Raw genomic sequence first — 20809 nt, 5'->3', positions numbered from 1 at the left:
TGGGGTGGGGGTGGGGGTGGGGGTGGGATGGGGTTGAGTGCATACTTTGGAGTGGCCACTACACTTTTTAAAAAAAAAATTATTTCGTGTTTGATAATTATTAGACTCGATTCAGTCAAACATGAATCATGTAAAGCTTACAAAAGGGGAAATACGAGTCTTACTTAGGGCCCGTTTGGATGGGCTTAAAAAAAGCAGCTTTAAAAACGTACTTTTGAAAGTGCTGAAACTTATTTTTAAAATAAGCAGTTATACGTTTGGATAAAAATGCTGAAGTTGTTATGCCAAACGTGAAAAGGGAAAAAATAGAAGAAAGAGATGTTAGGGTTATATGGGTAATTTGGAGATTGTATAAAAATATTAAGGGAAAAAACATAAAAATGTGGTTAACTTAAAACAGCTTATAAGTTAAAAAAAAAAAAAAACACCCCTACCCCAGCTTTTAACTTTTGGCTTAAAATAAGTTAAGCTATTTTGAGTATTGTCAGACAATTAAATAAGTCAAAAACCAGCTTTTAAGTCAGTTTGACCAGCTTTTAAGCTGAGCGAAACAGGCTCTTACTTGGGGGGGGGGGGGGGGGGGGAATTACATACTTTGATTTTGATATCTGATAACCACTTTGAAATTGGGGGTGGGGTGGGGGTGGGAGGGGGGATTGGATACTTTGATTTCGGTATGTGATAATCACTTTGAAATTATAGATAAATTTAAATATACTTAGTGTAAAGCTCATAAAGAGAAATATAAGTTTTAATTTTATTTCCTCTTATTTCATAGTAATATTATTCTGTTTATTTTACAAGTTCTTCGATTATTCTATTAGACACTTGTCATTTTTTATCAATATAAATCTGTCGATGATTTCGGACGTCTTAAGATTTTATGAGAGGAAGTTATAGAATAAAATTCTTCATGGTAGGATTAAAAAATAAGAATTCATCAACATTTACTATACGTATAATTTTAACCCTTAGAGTATATATATATAAAATATAATTTTCTTATGATAGGATATATACTATTTCCTATCCGTACAATATATAAGATGTTTAAATTAACTTGTACATTTTAAATTATGTCACCAAATAGGATAGCTATTATTTTCGATCAATAATCAAATATACATGTGTCAAGATCACCTTGTGTACTCAACTATTTTTATGAAAAATCTATTAAAATTTAAACTATTTAAAATTTATGTTGATTTTATTGACTACTAAACTATGCCGATCGATCTTTAATTATACAGCAGTAGCTGCATGTTCTTCCCTGGTCTTTTGTTGTTTTCCAATTATTTCAAACTTTGGTGTTAGATTACTGTTGGACTATTTAATTTCCATTAATAAATGCATACAAAAACATCACAGGGTTAGCTCATAGCTTAGTGACATGGGCAATCAATATATATACATTTGTATAGTTGATTATTGACATAATAATACATGAAACGTATTTAATTTGATTTCGATTGATATTTACATTATTAAATAATTTTATTTGTGAATTAGTAAATTTTAAATTATTATAGAATTGGATAAGTAGACATATGCATTCTACGTAATAAATTGTGTGAGATTTGTCATGCATGTATGACACGTGTATCACTTATTCAATTTTATGATGATTTGAATATTTACTTGTGAATTTCTAAAATTAAAAAACGTACATAACAGATAGAGTAAAACTAAGGTCACACTTATATATCTTGTCTTTGATTATTTGACCAATTTTATCTAATGACTTTGTAAAATGTATTTTTATAATTTAGTTACTAATTAGGTAAGTATAACAATTTTTTAGTGACATCTTGGAGTAAAAATATTATTAGATGTGTTTTCATACTTCTCGTTTGCTTTTAATTCCATCTATTTTTTACACCTTTTAATCAACATGAACAAAATAAAATTATGATAAATTAATTCTTCAAAAAATAAAATTATATACACCCTTTATTCCAAATAAGTTACAACATCTTCACTTACTCATATTTCTCTATTTAAAAAAAAAAATCATTTTTAATCAATATTTGTCCTCTAGTATTTGTGTGTGTGTATATATATATATATATATATATATATATATATATATATATATATTATAGTCTATAAATAGTACTAGCTAAAGTCAAAGCTATATGAAAATGTGATCTTATAATTAATTTTATGTAGTTTCTAGACCAATTCACACGTATTGAATTAATTTATTAAGTGATATCACATACAGATTCGTTAATAATTTCAATTTATCTAACGTAGCGCTCCCATGTTATATTATTCATAATACTCAACACATTAAGTGTGCGAAAAAGGGGGCGCCTTAAGTTTCAACGTTGCTGATGAAGGAATTAAGTTGTCGTCTCCTGATATTTGACTTCAAATATTTGTATTCGAGTATTATTTACCTCAAATTTTAATATTTTTATTGATTTGAAACCTAATAATAGTTATAGGACAGTTGATGTCAGCTTAGATGCTATGCCAATTTTCAGGTATAATACAAATTACATAGCTCAAATTTACTTCCCTCCAACATTAATAATATTTATCCCATTCAAGTTTTCATGTATAATAAGATATATAATCAAACTTTTTTTTTATAATAATGCTCTTAGTTTGAATAATTTCTCATTGCTATACTTGTAACATAATATGAAAAATTCAATTTCAAAAAAGAGAAAATGAATTATTATAATGATACGTTATGTGTAGCATGTCTCACTAGAGAGAAAATAAGTGTTTTGACAAATAATATTGAAGTATGTTACGTATTGAATCAAACTGTATATCATTTTGTATAATAAATTGAAATAAAACGAATATTTTATTTTAGTATATAGTTTATAAATATTTCCCAACCGTCCTATACCTAATATTGGGCCCATTATATTAATTGAGCATGCTAGGCACCATGATTTATGGGAAGAAATAGTTGGCAGGGCTAAGATGCATTTATTGCAAACTTTGAGGGGTTAAAATCTTAAAAAGCAATAGTAATTTTTAGGCCCTCACCAAAGTTTTTAATGATGCACTTACTTGTCAATTTGAATTTATTGACCATGTTAGTCCATAAAATTTTTAAAAAATTATTTTCTTTTTTAAACTTCGTGTCTAGTTAAATACCGCAATATCCTTCCTTTGTCTAATAACAGTTGTCTACTACACCATCTGTTTCAATTATATGACATCTTTTATCTTTTGAGGATCCAACGGTTTAAGTTTGACTAGAAATTTGCGCATGGAATCTTCAATTTTTTTGAAATAAAATTTATATATTTATGAATTACGTTAAAAGCACTATGAGTCACAACAGTTGATAATTTAAAATGTTTAAAAAATCTATGAAAAATTTACGGTCAAAGATAGACTTGTTTGAATCTTGAAATTATAAAATGAGAGGGAGGGAATATTGACTAGACACAAAGATTACGAAGCAGTAGTAATTTTACCAAATCACCTTATTAATTAAATATTAAAAAATAAATAATATTTAATAGCAAGAGTAAAATAGACAACATGATAAACTATTCATTGGTTTTATAAATTGAAAAACGATTGTTGAATATCTCAAAATAGCATAATATACTACTTAAGATGGACGGAGGGAGAAATTGAAAAGAAGGGCATAGTAATAATTAATCCTCCGTTTTAGTTACTAGTAATACGTCCTTTCGTCTCAAATTGTTTATCATAGTTTTTAACAATAGTTATCTCAAATCGTTTATCATTTTAGGAGATCAAAACAAATTTATTTTCGTATTATTTCACCCTCAATGGTTATTATTCTTTAAAACTATAAATACATCAATTACGAATAATGCTATGAATGAGAGGCAAAAAAACTTAACAAGAGGTGTTTAGTAAGAAATCACAACAGATAATTTGAGATTGTGACAGTAATTATTACTCCTTCATTTGATTATTAGTACTTGTAAATACTTAAAAGATATTGATAACATTTTAATGTTTATTAAGTAGTATTTGAAGTGAAAAAACAATCCTTTATTATTATTTTTCGTAATTAAACAAATAAAAAAATTAAATTTACCTATAAACTTATCAAATTAGTTATATATACCCTTGTTAATATATAATTTGAAGGTAGGTACATTTGAAATTGATTAAATTGGATCAAAATATCTCCAATTCGTACTAGCTGTACCAAAAAGTTCACCAAAATATCTAAACTTCACAATAACTAATTATTAATCATTGTGACTCTTACATTTTGTTTTCTAAATAATAAATTACTACTACAATTATCACCAACCAAGATTCTCAGAGAGCGATAACTATTTTTTCATTTTTAATTATAAGTTTTAGGTTTAAATTATTGATATGGAGAGTCATTTTTATAGGTTGTTTGGATAGTTGTTACATGTTGTGTTATTAATTTAAAAATAATATTTATTTTAATTTTTATTTACAAACTATTATATTACATTGTTAAATTATTATTTCGTAATGAGTGAAAAATCTCTTCTGCATGTCGATTGATTTGTTGTGATCACAGTCGTTACCCCCTACCCCCCATTTTATTTGCATTTTTATGATAGCTCTATCTAACTTTTCATGTAGGTTTATTTTTCGATTGTTAATGTGCAACAATATATAATAACATAAAATGATATATACAATTAATCCAAATATCATCAAACTATTATATAGACAATACAAAAAAACACCACAATAATAAAGTACGATACAATATATATATATATATATATACACACAATATGTAACAATCATCCAAATAAATTTTCACTACAACAAAAGAGACATTTAGTGTAACAATATATTTGCAATAATATTAAGTGACAATTAAGTTACTGTCATTGCATTCAAAGTTACTAAACTCTTTAATTTAATTTATACATAGTACTATATTAGTTATAAATATTGATAGTTATTATTGTCGCCTGATATAATATAATGACAATTATATTATTACTTTTATTTGTATATCTATTGCTAAATCAACTTTTACCGTCTATGTAAAATTTCTTAAAGCAATCCAAACATATATAATCAAATCTTAATATGAAAATTGAATATCGAGCTAATAACAAAAAGAGAACAACTACTTGCTACTGTCCTTATAGGTGTACTGAATGATAACAACTAAGGAATTAATTCATGAAGGGACATGAACCAACTCTTTCAATGTTGTGTAATAAAAGTCTTCACATGTGGTAGCTGTGTTTTATGTGGCTAATTTGTTACTATCAAAGTAAATTCTTATTGGAACTTAATTTTTAGAATTTGGACAAGTTGATATATATACAAACAATAATTGAACACAATTATTCATATTTATTATATATATATATGGCAGCTGTTTTTTCTGTTGTTAGGTAGTACAAATAAGATGATCATATACTAATAATTATTGAACATAATAATCATTACTCATTAGTGATATAAATCTTGAATAATGTTTGGGAAAATAAAGTAAAAAATTTGATTCTTGGATAAGGAAAAAATAAATATCAAACTACTCACACTAAGGTGTTGTTTGGTTGCTGATTCGGAAGTGAGTCATGCATGTATTAAATTTGATATAAGTAATATCATGTTTTATAGTGGATTAGAAAATACGTTATTTATGTATAAAATTAGTATGATGTTACGTGTAAATTATATCAGAATCTATGTTTTATTTGTGCAGAATAGAATGTGTAACATAACTAATACACGAATAATTAAAATTTTGCATAATTAATATATTAATTTTCTTATATTTAATCCTTGTATCACTAATATCTACTTAAATTTAATCTAAACTCTTCAACGACCCTTAGTAGTACTATAGTAGTTGTTGCTGCTACTAGCACATGCATGAATAAGTAAAGAAAGGACTTAGAAGAAAGGGATATATCAGTACTCTTGTCTAGTTATTTATACTTAGGTAGATTCATGATTTAAATGTTATCGATACTTAAAATAAAGAAAAACTTTAAGATGTATGTTATATCAATACTCTTGTTTCGTTATTCGATCCAACAAGGATTCATGATTAAAACATTTTTTGAGCTTAGAAAAAAGGAACTATTGAATTCGTGATTTGAATATTAGTTCAATCCAACACGAATTTACGATTGAAATATTATTTACATTTTAGAAAAAAGAGATCACTCCGATGCATGTAATGTTTGTCGATACTTGTATCTCTTAATTCAATCCTACACGGATTTATGATTTAATTATTGTTGACACTGAGAAAAATACGATTCTTGAGATACATTTTATATATCATATATTTGTGAGTTAGTTTAGTAATTAAAATATCCTTATTTTGTGTTTACATATTCTAGAAAAATATTCTATAAGTGAATAAATTTCATTTATCAAGCAAGTTGCTACTTCCAACATTTATGTATTAATATTTCACTTTTGTAAGTCCCTACACAAAATCACTTAATCGACATGAAGAAATCATAGCCATATGTTTTATTTTTTTTTATATAAATTCTATTTTTAATATTTTAAAAGAAAAAAAAAACAAGTTGTCAATTAATTGAAGTCCCAGGGTTCAAGATTTTGACATGCCAGCAATTTTAGTCTGGATAATTAAAACAATTTTAAATGCCATGTGACTATGTGAGTGAGTCCTTTCTATCATGAATAGTTTTTCAAAAACGAAGATAAATTCAGAATTTAAATTTTTATATTATTAATTAATAATTTTTTAAGCGTTAAATTTATTGTATTTTATAGTTATAATTTCATATCTATTATTTATTGAAAATTTACTGAACTTTTCACATAAATTTATATTATTTGGTAAAAAATAGTGAATTCAAAAAGGCTTAATATTATAACTAATACCAATATAACTTATAAGGAAATCTATGTATAAAGTTATGCTGTGAGTATTAGTTATACATGTATTAAAGTGACAAATTACATATTTATCCCATTAATTTATTTTATTGTTTTTAATTAGAAACTTTATTGTTTTTCTATATATAAGTTTATTGTTTTTATTTCTTTTTTATAATTAGACCATTTTAATTAAAAATCTTATTGTTTCTTATCTAACATGTGTTGTTTTTATTTCTTATTATATATAGATTATTTTCATTTCTTTTTATATATTTACCGTTTTGATTGATTTATGCAAATATAAATATTTTTTTAAGTATTAGAAATTGATTGTATATTTTTTAACGGTACATAAGCTAATCAAATATTAGCATTATATATTATTCAATATATTTTACATTTTATTAGTATGTATTATTATTTTGTAAATAATATATATTAATAATTTACAACAAGTTTAATATTCAATACTTAATAATTCATGTATTGTAATCTCTAAATCCTGCATAACTAATACGTGCCTAACTCTAACCAGAAATTTTTTCTTGTATGTTGAAAATTGTGTAGTTTATTGCAAAACAACAATATTTCTAGGCATATTCCAAGAGAGTTAGGGAAACTACCTAATCTTGAAACATTGGATCTGTCAAATAACCATTTCTCTGGTCATGTTCCTGATTCTTTGGGTCTTTTTAATAGTCTTCAGTATCTGTAAGTGTATTGAACTTTCTAAATTTTCATTTTTGTGTGATTATCAAGATTATGTTTTTAGAGTTGAATGGTCTAAAACAGACATGAAGTATCATGTTTTTGCGAGTTTGCTACTAATTATATCAACTGCTATTTGTCAAAACATGTGTCACCACTATCTCACAGTCGAGGTGTGATTCGATTAATAGTTGGTGATGGTTTAAGAAGGAACACATGATAGTTTAGGTAGAAAACATGCAAAATCGTGATACTTCAAAGTGTGGTTTTTACCATTATCTCTTGTTTTTTTTTTACCCTTTTTCCTTTGATTGTTGTTTTCTCATGTTGACAATGTTTATGTGTTGACTACATGTGCGATTCATATTGTCGACCCCAACTTGTTTGAGACAGAGGCTTTATTGTTTTCGTCATCTTTTTTTTTGTCTAAAGAAATGAATAGTATGTTCTGTTTAGGGTTATTATAATATTTTAACTTATCTTTCACTTTTATGTTATTTTTAGTATGACGATGATATGCAATGAACTTAAATAAATGTGGGCATTCATGTTGCGGACCCCAACTTATCCAGACTGAGGCGCTGTTGTTGTTTTTGTTGTCGTTGATGAGTGTGTTTTGTTTTTGTGTAAAGGAAATGAATAGTGTGTTCTGATTAAGGGTATTGTTATATTTTAACTTATTTTTTTCGTTTCATTTTATTTAGTATGATGATGATATGCAGGGAAATTAAATGAAAGTGGGAATTCATATTGTTGACCACAACTTGTTTAATATTGAGTCGACGTTGTTGTTATTGTTGAATCATGTGTTCTGTTTTGTGTATAGGAAATGAATAGTGTGTTCTGTTCAGGGTTTATTATTATATTCTTGAAATTATATTTCACTTATATTTAGTCTAGTATGACGATGATATGCGATAAGCTTAGATAAATATGGTTATTTATATTGCCGATCCCAACTTGGTTGAGATTGAGGCGTTGTTCGTGTCGTTGCGTTGAATAGTGGTTCTGTTTAGGGGCTCTTATTGTAGTCAACTTATTCTTCACTTTTATTTTATTTAGTATGACGATGACATGCTACTTTTTTGTTATGAGCAAAATTTAATAAACAATTTTTTAATGTAATTTAGTACATGGGTCAAGTAGGTATAAGATGGTAAATTAATTTTGAACTTGAGCAATTAACCATTAACTAAATAAATAAATTATTTAATAAATATTTATCTATTAAGTAATCGTAATTATCGAATAGTTTAGAATTTTCAAACACACTTTATTGACTAATCAGAAATAACTCCAAACAACTGTTGAGAGTATTAAAAAGGTAATGACTCATATAGAATCATATCGGATATATTATTGTTGTAATTATTAACTAAAGTCCAATTGTGAAATGAATACAAACCTTAATCAGATGACTTATCAAGTTTAAGCTTCTTGAATTTTTTTAAATGTTTTTTTTGTAGTAACTTCACAAAAACTCATATCTAACTTTCGTGTGAAATCCATGAATTTTTTTCACAAAAATTTATAGGAATTTTTCTTCCATAGTTTTTTTTCGCAGTATAAAATTTGTAAAATATAATCAATTTTTCTACGAATATATCCCATTTTTATTTATAAGAAGTAGCGGGATAGGGAATTTGTGTCTTATTAATAAAATAAAAATATAAATAATTAATGAACTGAATTATTAAAATTTTCGAAGAAAAAATCTAATTTCTAATATAATTATTAATTAAGTCATTTTGTAGATTCTATCTGGAAATTATGATGAAATTCATACAAACATTATGGGCCATCAACAACAGTATTAACATGTGAGAAAAAAAAAAAGCAAAAAATGAGATCGTAAAAGAAAAATATGTAATTTTAATTTGTTTTAGTATAAGTTTTAAAATATTCATATACAAATTATTAATTTAGAATTTAACAATTTAAAAGAAATAAATTTTCGAATCTATAAATTTTAAATTTTGATAACAAAGTTTTTCGATATAATCATTGTCATTATAAAAATTGACATTGTTATAAACAAATTTGACCATATATATTTAAACTTTTCAGCCAAGTGTATGTCTTACTACTTCGTTTCTATTCGTTTGTCTGGTTTTGACTTGACATGGAGTTTAAGAAAATAAATAATGATTTTTGAATTTGCAAGTCTTAAACTAAAGATATAGAGAGTGTACCGATATGTTTTTTAATCTTGTGGTCTTAAACATGTCATGTCATGTGATCATGATCATTTGACCATGTTTGGGATGATGGATGATGATTATGACAGACATGTCATGGAGCTTTCTGATCCGAGATAATAGCGAAATATCAGCCTGAAAAAGCTACGATGTATACAAATCTTACCCCTATCTCTAATGGGGTAAATATACTATTTCCGATTATCCTCGGCTCGTAATAGCAAAATATCCAAAAGGGAAAGAAATTGAACATAGGTAACCAAATTCTTTTTCAAATTTTATAAGCATGTTAGGTGAAGAAAAAGGAAGTTTTTTTTTTTTATATATATGTTGGTTTTCTTTGAAAATAGGAGTTTGCTATGTTTGATAAAAGAACACTTTTAGGAGTTTTATGGAACTAATGTAAATAACCCTCTTCATCAAAAGTTCCAATCTTTTTTACAGTAAATATTTGCACTTTTAAATTTTTTTGTTAATTTAAAAAGAAATGATTCATTTATGTACTTTGAGAGGTTTTGGTCGAGAAAATATAATTACATTCTTAAAATATTATTGTAGTTCATGTAATCATCAATACAGTTGAAACTTAATTATCATTACCTTTTTCATGGTCAAACTATAATTAGATAAATAATCTTTGACCAATCTGATATTAATTATGTCTCGCATTTGAATTTGGACCGACAATATGAATGCCCACATTCATTTAACTAACAGAACGTAAAGCAATGTAATCTTCAAAACGTTTTGCAATGTGAGAAATCACATCATTTGGAAGCTTTGCCATAGCCATAAGTTGAATTAGAATTAAAAAGAAAAAAAGAGTATAGGTATATGTTTATATAGACGTAAAAAATATCCCTATTCCTATACGTATACGGACACGAATTTCGAAAGAAAAAGAAAAAAGAAAACATTATCCTAGTTGGACTATGAATCCAGGCTTAACCGTCTTGTTCATTTTTTAATTTATATATGGAAAAAAAAAATATGAATGGATACCTTTTAATAAATAATTATTGATTTTAACGATTTTTTTAGTTTATTATTTTTTATAGTAATATGATGTTAAACCCACATATTAAAATGTATTATTCATTGTATTATATGAGAATAAAAAAAATATATATAATATGTATTAAAAGTGATCAAGTGAAAAAAATATGTTATTGCTATAAATAGTAAATATTTTTTTATCATAATATATTTAATGGGTGCTTGAGCAATCGAAAGACACAATGTGGGTCCACTCTTATAAATTATTACTCATTAGCTATGTTATCGGACTTTTTCAAAAATAAAAATAAATATGTGTTGGTTCTTTTTAGATGTATATTTTAAAGGAAAATTTAAATAAATATACTATAATAACAAAATATTTTTTATAATTGTGTGTTAGCTATGTTGTTGGACTTTTATACAATTATATATGTATGTATATACATAATGTAAACAATATACAAATCTTAACAAAATATAAATTATATATGTTAATGAAAACAAAGCACAAACTTTTCTATGCCACATATACAAACAATAAAAAGTTGATTAACAGGCGAACAATTTCATTTAATTTGTTCAACCAACAATTTGAATAGATACAAAACAACCAAAATTCGTATATAAAAATTTCAATTATATACTATACAAATCAAAACTATTAATTTTTGTTGTTCAAAACATGAAGTTTCGTTGAAAGAAAATCTTAATAGGTGTTGAATATACAAGAATATTAATTAACCAATTTTTTTTGTTTAATTTTGCATCAGTGTGAGGAAATTAATTGTTATGGTGTTTGTATCGTTATAGAACTCTTTTATGAAAAAAAATCTTAATTTAAAACGATTAGCTTGAATCATGAGATTAGGTAAATTTGTTGTTACCATATTTAGAAATTTATTTAAAAAACACATTTTTTATAAATCATAAACAGAAAAAACGTTATATATAAATTTAATATTGCATAGCAAATTAAATTATATCCAGAAAGCGTAATTAGATACACTATAGCTATAGAATATTATTTCTTTGAATATGTTTGCCATATATGAAATTTTCGCTAATCAAGGACAATTATAAAAATTTATTTTAGTTACTTGTGTTGCGTAACTATCCACTGGACAAGTACAACATCTTCCAACATTCATTGAGACAAACCCTGCTCTGATACCATGTGAAATTAGATTTTAGGCCTAACTCACACCCCAAAAGCTAGCTCAAAGAGAGGAGGATTACCCAAGTTTTATAAGGAGTCTATCTATCTCATTAACCACCGATGTGGGACTTTTGTCATTCGTTAACATACTCCCATACTATTCTTTTCCACGGTATATAATCAGAGAACTCGAGTTCAAGTACTGAGGTGGGGATGAAAAAAAAAGTTACTAGGAAATATTTTTCCTCTTATAGGTTTTACGCAATGCGATCTTGACTTTTTAAACCATAAAATAATTTATTTTCAATTATTTATTAGCGGTGTATATTTAATGTTTGATGTGTACATATTAGTTCTATATGTTATATCAATATAAAAAAGAATCACAAATGAATCGCTCAACAATATTATTAACAAATCTTCTTTAAATGTGAAATTTGTAATATTGAAATTAAAATAAATTACATGCTAAAAATACGTGAGAATGATCTGATAGACTATAGAACTTTTCATATTAACAATATATATATATATATATATATGTGTGTGTGTGTGTGAGATTTATATTAACTTGAAGAGCTTTCGAAGGAAATCGAGTAATTGATTGAGCAAGATAACCTTTCAAAATGGAGGGTTTCATCGAAACATTTAAATATTCTCTTAGTCAAATTTATCGCATAAGACTTATCTAATACATTTTATTTTTCTTGTGTGATTCGTTGGTCACTACTCACTACTTACAAATGAGATTTATACCTTATTCATCCGGAGAATAGATATAACAAATTTTGCATCGATAAAAAAAAGTTATAATACATATGATTTCATCTGAATTTTCTTCAATTGAAAATTATTTTATATAATTTTAATTTTTTTAATAAATATTTAAACTCCACCATTAATAATATTAATCTCATATATGATTATGATTTGTTTTATAATAAATATTTAGTGCACTTCATACTTACGTAGTCCCACATGGAACTCTCTATGTTTTCGAAAATGTTTTGATAAAATTGAACATGGGACAGTATATATTATATTATTTAGATATATAGATCACTTTTTATTAAATATTTTAAATGAAGAAACATAGTCATCATATATTAGATGACAGAATAAATGTTTTTTGTTATTGTTTTTTTTTTTTTTATATCATGCCAAATAGCACTCTTTGACATTATTTTATTGCTAACTCCAAATCTTCTGACTCAGCTACTCATCATAGACACCTTTCATTTTCATTTAAATAGTCTTGATATAATTGATTTTTAAAAAAAAAACTTTTATGTATGAAGTGAAACAACTTGAGTATCCAACTCAAAAATTATTGGCTTGAATTTATTTTATATTTTTTTAAAAAAAAAAACAAAGTCATCATATGTTAGATCATGGTCAAGGGTGGAGCTCGAAGTTAGAATATAAATTCAATAGAATTTAATAGCTTTAATTGAAATTTTTATACTTGTACAACAATATTAATAACATAATCAATGGACTCAAAGGATAGATTTGATCAACAAGTTAATGCTTGAGGAAAGTTTATAACAATATAGAACATGAATAGATAGGTTGATCGCGATAGATTAAAGTACTCGCTAAAATTTGACTCGCATGAAATTCTACTACATATGTGCATCAAATTCAAAATATTTAGGGTATGTGTACAAGAAACCATTATTATGAACTCTTTTTAAAAATAAAGTCTATTCTTCTAAAACTTTTTTATCCAAACTTACTCAATCGATGGATTGGGGGTATATGGATAATTATTTGGAAATCGATCAAAAGGACCCGTCAAACCTTAGACATCATACATAGCTTATTAGTTGTAATGACTAATAACTATATGATCGTTGAGAGACAAATATTGCATTCATTATTCAGAGCTAACTATGAATTCTGAACATATAAATCGATCCAATATTGTTATAAATTTTATTTTAATAATGTTTTTTTTTCGCCAATTTTATTTAATAGTTCATGAATTATACTCAATAACAATATAGTTTTGTAATAAATAAAAAATTATAGTAACTCCCTTACATTTTGCATGATGTGGCGCCACAGTTACAAAGACATTCTTGAGCGGTATGCTCATGTAGCGCCACGTGTATTATTAAAGCTAGCTTTCATCAAATTCCCAAAAATATATAAAAATTATGTAAAATCACAACCCAAAAATATCACATCTTTAACTATTGCTAGGAACCTTCATGGATCCACATCATGTTACTTTTGAATTTTTCATTTTTCCTACTAGTTGCTTTTGTAGTGCCATATAATATACAGTTGTACTAAGTTACTAATAAAATAATTAATTAATACTATGTTTTATTCTCATTGGTTTGCTTATAAATCAAGAAAATTCTTATAGCAAATCATCATAAGTCTTTGTTAAAACATTTTTATATAGCAAGAAAAATGGGGTTTGAAACTTACAAGCCCACAATTGTTATGATTGCTTTGCAATTTATGTATGCTGCTATTACTTTATGTACTAGAGTTACTCTTGTACAAGGATTGAGTGCTAGAGTTTTTGTTGTTTATAGGCAAACTATAGCATTTCTCCTTATTGCACCTATTGCTTTCGGGCCAAGGTATGCGTATATTTTATCTTTTTTCTTGCCCCACCCACACGACATGTCTGATCCATTCCTCGAGAAAAGTTTTTAGGGGATTTCAGTTTATTAAAATTATAATTTTTTGTTTTAGGAAACTGAACAATCATCGAGTCCTCCTTTTTTCGATACAAGACTCTTTACAAGAGGCAAATACCCCACCCTAGTCAAATTTTGGATCATATTTTATATTTTGAACAATGAATTTCAACGATTTATGTCGTACCAAATATGTTATGAATGTCGCGAAGAGAATGAACTAACAGTTTATAGTACTTGTGGTATAATCATGTGCTATCTGAGGCTCACTGATCTGACTAATTCAAATTTGTGTTCTTAATGATCTAGTACTTTTGATATAAACCATTAAGTATTCCAATTAGTTTCACTGATTCGACTAATTCAGAGTCATATTCTTTAAGATCTGTTTAAAAAGGAAAGTGTCCCCCTACTAAGGGGTTTCATTCCGAAATTTTTAACCCGAGACGTCTAGTTAAACATGTAGGAACCCATCACACTCTTTGTGGTTGTAGGGACTTATATTATTGTTCTAAATTATACTAAAATTGCAAATTATTTATGTATTTTAAATTTTAATTGTAGAAGGAAAACAGGCAATAGTATTTGCTTGGGATGGAAAAGTTTTTGGTTGATATTCTTGGCTGCTCTCGTTGGGTATGTTAGCAAATAAAATTATTTTTTTTTAATATATTTTTTTTTGATAAATAACAAGATTTATTAATTTTAATTATCTCTATTTTTTATGCAGTGTAACAATAAATCAGAATATATATTTTTCTGGTTTGTACTATTCTTCATCTTCAATTGCAAGTGCAACTGGAAATCTTGTTCCAGCATTCACTTTTCTCATGGCATGGGTCATGGGGTAAGTATTAAAAAAAAAAACCCTCAAATTTTTTATTTTCAAAAAAATTATCCAAAATAATGGTTCACACTATTAAAAAATCGCTAATTTTATAAAATTTGACTTATTGGTAACGTTTCAGATAGAGTATTTATTGAAAATCTCTTATCAATGAGTCAAATTCTGATAGGACATCTATTGGAAATTAGTGATTTTCTTGTATTTTTATACCAATGAATATTCCAATTCACATTTTTACTATTTAGATGACAAAATCACTCATGAAATTCGTCAGAATTTGTCTCGTCAATAATAATTTCCTATAGAGTATATCGATTGAAAATTCCTTGTCGATAAACCGAATTTTGATGGAATTTTTATCAAAAATTAGCAATTTTCTAGTAGTGTTATCGATCGATATTTCATTTAATTTATTTGTATTTTTTTTTTATAAAAAAAAAATTAGGTTAGAGAAAGTGCAAATGAAAAGCTTGAGGAGTATAGCAAAGGTGATTGGAACAATTTTATGTGTTGCTGGAGCTGTTGCAATGGCATTAATTAAAGGGCCAAAATTGCTAAATTCACAATTTATTCCCACAAATGGATTATTATTATTAATTCTTGGCAAAGAAAATAGTGATAATTTGGACTCTAATTGGATGCTTGGTGTTATTTTGCTCATTGCAAGTGCTATTTGCTGGTCATTTTGGCTCATTTTGCAGGTATTTTTTTATCTATCAGTGCTTCACTTTTTTCTATATTTTTTTATAAGATAGTGTCGTATTCTCGATCGAAATTCCATAGACATAGGAGTAACGCATGTGTAAACTCATTCTCTCGGGTTAATATTATTGTTGTTATTATTATATGATTATTGATAACAAGCGTCTTCTTATTTAATAAATTTTATGTTGTGCGTGTTTGATTTAGCGAGGCTAGTAAATTTTGAATACCAATTGTATAAAACAAAACAAAATACTTATATTCATTGACGATACAAGTATAGTAAAATATTTTAAAGTAAAAAAAATTATCCTTTTTTCTAAACTAGCATATTTTTTTTTTTTTATTATTATTAAAAAAGGGGGTCAAGGCTGAGGTATTTCAAACTAGAATATTCGTCATGACTAAGGGCCCGTTTGGATGAGCTTAATAAAAGCAGCTTTAAAAAAGTACTTTTGAAAGTGCTGAAACTTATTTTTAAAATAAGTAGTTATGCGTTTGGATAAAAGTGCTGAAGTTAAAAAAAAAGTTGTTGATGTGTTTGGTAAATAAGTGCTGATAAACAGCTTTTTAAATCAAAATGTCTGAAATACCCTTAAAAGTTGTTAACATAATAAAAGTTAATTAATTTATATTTTACAGCCATAAATAATTATATTTTGCTAGCATTCACATATTTCTTTCTCATCACAAATTATTTATAAGAGGAATATAAACTTATTATAGATTTTAAAGATATATAATTTGAATAGATTAAAGAACGATTTAAGATTTTATTTTAGTTTCATCCATAGATAATAATAATTGTCTATCATTCACATATTTCTTTATTATCACAAATTATTTATAAGAGGAATATAAATTTTTATTTAAGTTATATGTGCAACTTATTTTACATTTTATTAATATATAATTTGAATAGATCACTTGAAAGATTTAAGATTTATTTTATTTTCATTCATTAGTAATAGTAATTGTCTATCATCCACACGTGAAAACGGAAAAATAGAAGAAAGAGATGTTAGGGTTATGTGGGTAATTTGGAAATTGTATAAAAATATTAAGGGCAAAAAGGTAAAACTGTGGTCAACTTAAAACAGCTTATAAGCTGGAAAAAAAAAGTACCCCTACCACAGCTTTTAACTTTTGGCTTAAAATAAGTTTTTTTTTAACTTAAAATAAGTTATTTTGAGTATTGCCAAACAGCTAAATAAGTCAAAAACCAGCTTTTAAGTCAGTTTGACCAGCTTTTAAGCTGAGCCAAACAGGCTCTAAATATTCTTTTTTTATTATTTCAAACAAGTATTCTTCTTTTCATTACCAAAAATAATACTACTTAAATATTTTCAAGAATTATAACACAAAGTCATTTGATATAACATGTTAAATTACGTTAATATAAACTTTGATTTATATATCTTTTTATTATATTTAACTTGATAATGTAATTTATGATATCACGTATTAATTGAATATTATGCATTGCTCGTTTTATTTTCGTGTGATACGTAAGTCGAGTATCTTTTTGAAAATAACCCTTCCAGATAGAGTTAAGATCTTATACACGCAACATTTTCAGATCACACGTATGGATCTTTATTGGGCATGTTATTATTATTGTCAATGCTAATTATTACTTCTTTTAAATTCAATTTTTATTTATTTTTACGTGACGTATAATTTAAAATTTTAAAAAATAACTTTTGAATCTCGTGAATAGGTGACATTATCATCAAATTGTCCAGATCATTTGTGTTTAACAGCTTGGTTATGTCTATTTGCTGCAATTCAATCTGGATTTGCAACAATTTTCATTGAACCTAATATTAATAGCTGGAAAATAAATTCATCTCTAGAGCTAATTTCTTGCTTATACACTGTAAGTATTCTCTTCTTTTACCTTTTATTTATTTATTTATTTGAATTTTTTTAATTTATTTGGTACGATAAAAGTCATTTCGTATAAAACTGTTTTGATGTTTATTCGGTGAGTAAAAGATAAATTCTAATCAATCTATTGGTCTTATGCATATGCGTCCTACGTAGACATTAATATAAATATTATATAAAGTTGAACATTATGTTTGGAAACTAAATATCAGAAAATGACTTTTTTCGAAAATATTAATTTGAAAAATATTATTCTAACATTTTTGTATATATTTTTTTTTTATAAATAGGGATTTTCATCAGCAGTTTCTTTCTTTGGACAAGCTTGGTGTATTTCACATAGAGGTCCATTATTTTCAGCAATGTTCAATCCATTATGCACTGTTATAGTAACAATATTTGCCTCAACATTTATGAAAGAAGAATTGTACACTGGAAGGTAAATCTATCGCTAAATAACTCGTAGCTAATAATATATTTTTATCAAAAGTTCACTATTAAAAAAAAATTAGCGATGATTTTTGTATTTATCTATCGGTAATTTTTAAATGTATCCATTAACTTTAGTTGATATCTATATCCTTCAATTTTGTGTGTACGTATAAGTAGACAGTTATACTTGTATAAAATTGAACAAGCATACACATGTTTCTTACATAAAGTCCTACATGGCAATTCACGTCCTACGTGGTGTCCAACATGTATTTTGTCATGTAAGACGTGTGTGTCTATTGTTCAACTTTCTTACAAATTTATCGGTCTACTTGTGCATATTCAAAGTTAAAAGTTATAGATATCAGTTGAGACTAAGTTAAATGGCGGATTTATTATATATTATGTATTATGATAAGATTGTTTAATGATTTTTATTATTTGTTGAATGTCTATATCCTTTAATTTTGTGTGTACATACAAGAATACATTTTTACTTGTATAAAATTAAACAAGCAGACACATGTGTCTTACGTAGAGTCCTACATGGCAATTCACGTCCTACGTGGTGTCCAACATGTATTGTGTCATGTAAGACGTGTGTGTCTATTGTTTAACTTTCTTATAAGTTTATCGGTCTACTTGTGCATCTCAAAGTTGAAAGCTATAAATATCAGTTGAGATCAAGTTAAATGACGGAATTATTATATATTATGTATTGTGTATTATGATAAGATTGTTTAATGATTTTTATTATTTGTTGAATTTCAGCTTGGTGGGATCACTTGCTGTGATTTTTGGACTATATGTGGTATTATGGGGAAAATCAAAGGATAAAAAAGAGGAAAATATTATTGTGGATAAAGAGCCAGTAAAGCAACACAATATTCAAGAAACAACAATTATAATTCAAAATTCTAATTTAGATTTGATTACAAGTTGTAAAATAGATTTAGAGGAACCATTGTTGACTAAAATATCAACAAACAATGAAGATGATAAATAGTGTAAAAAATAATTCTAAAAATAGAGGAAGTTTCGAGCATTTTAGGATCTTAAATGTATCGATACGATTAGTGACTTATTATTTCGATGAATTATTTCTTGGGACAAAAGAATTGTTACAAGTAGTTATTGTTTAATTCCTTCATATGTATTATTGTTTTAGGAATTAATCTTGTTGCTGTATTATTATTTTTTTCTCTATTAATAAAAGTGATGCATATGTTACATGATTAGAAATTTAGAATTATATTTTTCATTGGATAGTTGTTTCTCTTTTAATTATAAAGTTTCTCTTTGTTATCTTATTTATCATAGTTAGAAATTTATTTATTTATTCGTATATTACATACTATAAATATTGAACCCTCGTGATTATTTTATATGATTTTGTTTATATAATTTATTTTTTCATCTAAAAAGAATTAATTTATCACTTAACAATATTCAAGAAAAACCAAAAAGGAAAGACATATAAAAGTGAATTGTCCATTTTATAGTGTTTGAATAAAATTTTATTTATATATATGAAATTTGAGTTCCGATATGTGTTAGTTCATAAATTTTTTTTGAAATTTTTGGACGGATTTTGTTTTTTCCTAAATTTGTTCTCAATATTCAAAATAATTATGGTGATGAATACTCATTGGCATGTCATGACTGACGTCAGAATGAGTTTATTTCATGTTTAGTTGGAATTAATTTGTGAAATAATTTATCTCGAAAGTAAAGTAAAATATCAATTTTATCTCACATTAGATGATATAACAATTCTAAAATAACTAATCTCAATATAATTTATTTTTATCAAGTAATTAAGCCATTTGGTGGTGTTTGATATTTGTTTTACTTTCTCATAATTTGAATTCGTATCACATAAAATTGATCAAAAAGAGAAAACATTTTTATTAGAAATGACAAGCTTGGTGTATTTTCTTCCAACTCAATAAGTTGTCATATTTTCTTTCATCTTTAATTAAAGATATCTTCGAAAAAAATTTTTGGATAGAATTTATCTTCTAACTATTGCTCAACCATTCATCCACAATATCAAATCAAGAAATAACTAAAATCAATCGTGGCAAAGTGATAAATGTATTTGTCCCTCTTAGTATTCAGTACGTAGTTATCTTTGTTCGAAAGTATTTCACCTCTGATTCCAATTGTTAAAAAAAAATCGAAGCAAATATAAACATAGTCAGACCACTATTCAAGTATCAAACATCGAGTAAAACCAAAAGAAAATTATCAAGAAATGCAAAACTCCCCACCATGCAAAGGCTCTATCCAATCAAAGAAGTGCACATCTTTACTTTCAGATATGAATTTTTCTAAACTTAATCAAACCTCAATACAGATACCAAACACGAGTGTGTCCCACGAAATATCAAGA

The 20809-nt window shown here is 26.0% G+C and overlaps 1 protein-coding gene across 2 annotated transcripts; it reads left to right on the top strand.

The window, feature by feature from the left end:
- The first annotated feature begins 14247 nt into the window (after window positions 1-14247).
- On the top strand, window positions 14248-19656 carry LOC101249934 (WAT1-related protein At4g30420). Of its 2 annotated transcripts, none has more exons than XM_010324927.4 (7): window positions 14248-14483; window positions 15111-15179; window positions 15274-15390; window positions 15836-16091; window positions 17813-17971; window positions 18273-18421; window positions 19186-19656. In XM_010324927.4, exons 1-7 carry the CDS (start codon window positions 14308-14310, stop codon window positions 19418-19420), a joined length of 1161 nt encoding a protein of 386 aa, XP_010323229.2. In that variant the 5' UTR covers window positions 14248-14307; the 3' UTR covers window positions 19421-19656. The 2 variants fall into 2 exon arrangements, with proteins under 2 accessions (XP_010323229.2, XP_004242999.2); XM_004242951.5 differs by having other exon boundaries at window positions 15108-15179.
- Window positions 19657-20809: the final 1153 nt, after the last annotated feature.

The sequence above is a fragment of the Solanum lycopersicum genome, chromosome 7 (genome assembly GCF_036512215.1).
Source record: "Solanum lycopersicum chromosome 7, SLM_r2.1".
NCBI lineage: Eukaryota > Viridiplantae > Streptophyta > Magnoliopsida > Solanales > Solanaceae > Solanum > Solanum lycopersicum.
The sequence above is the reverse complement of the archived record's forward strand: the minus strand, read 5'-3'. Positions and strand labels throughout refer to the sequence as shown.

What these genes read in the sequence shown, in the direction of transcription:
- LOC101249934 (XM_004242951.5), top strand. Translation starts at nt 14,308, where the DNA reads ATGGGGTTTGAAACTTACAAGCCCACAATTGTTATGATTGCTTTGCAA. An exon ending in CTCATGGCATGGGTCATGGG is followed by an intron (nt 15,391 to 15,835) that starts GTAAGTATTAAA and finishes AAAAAAAATTAG; the next exon opens with GTTAGAGAAAGTGCAAATGA. An exon ending in GAAGAATTGTACACTGGAAG is followed by an intron (nt 18,422 to 19,185) that starts GTAAATCTATCG and finishes GTTGAATTTCAG; the next exon opens with CTTGGTGGGATCACTTGCTG.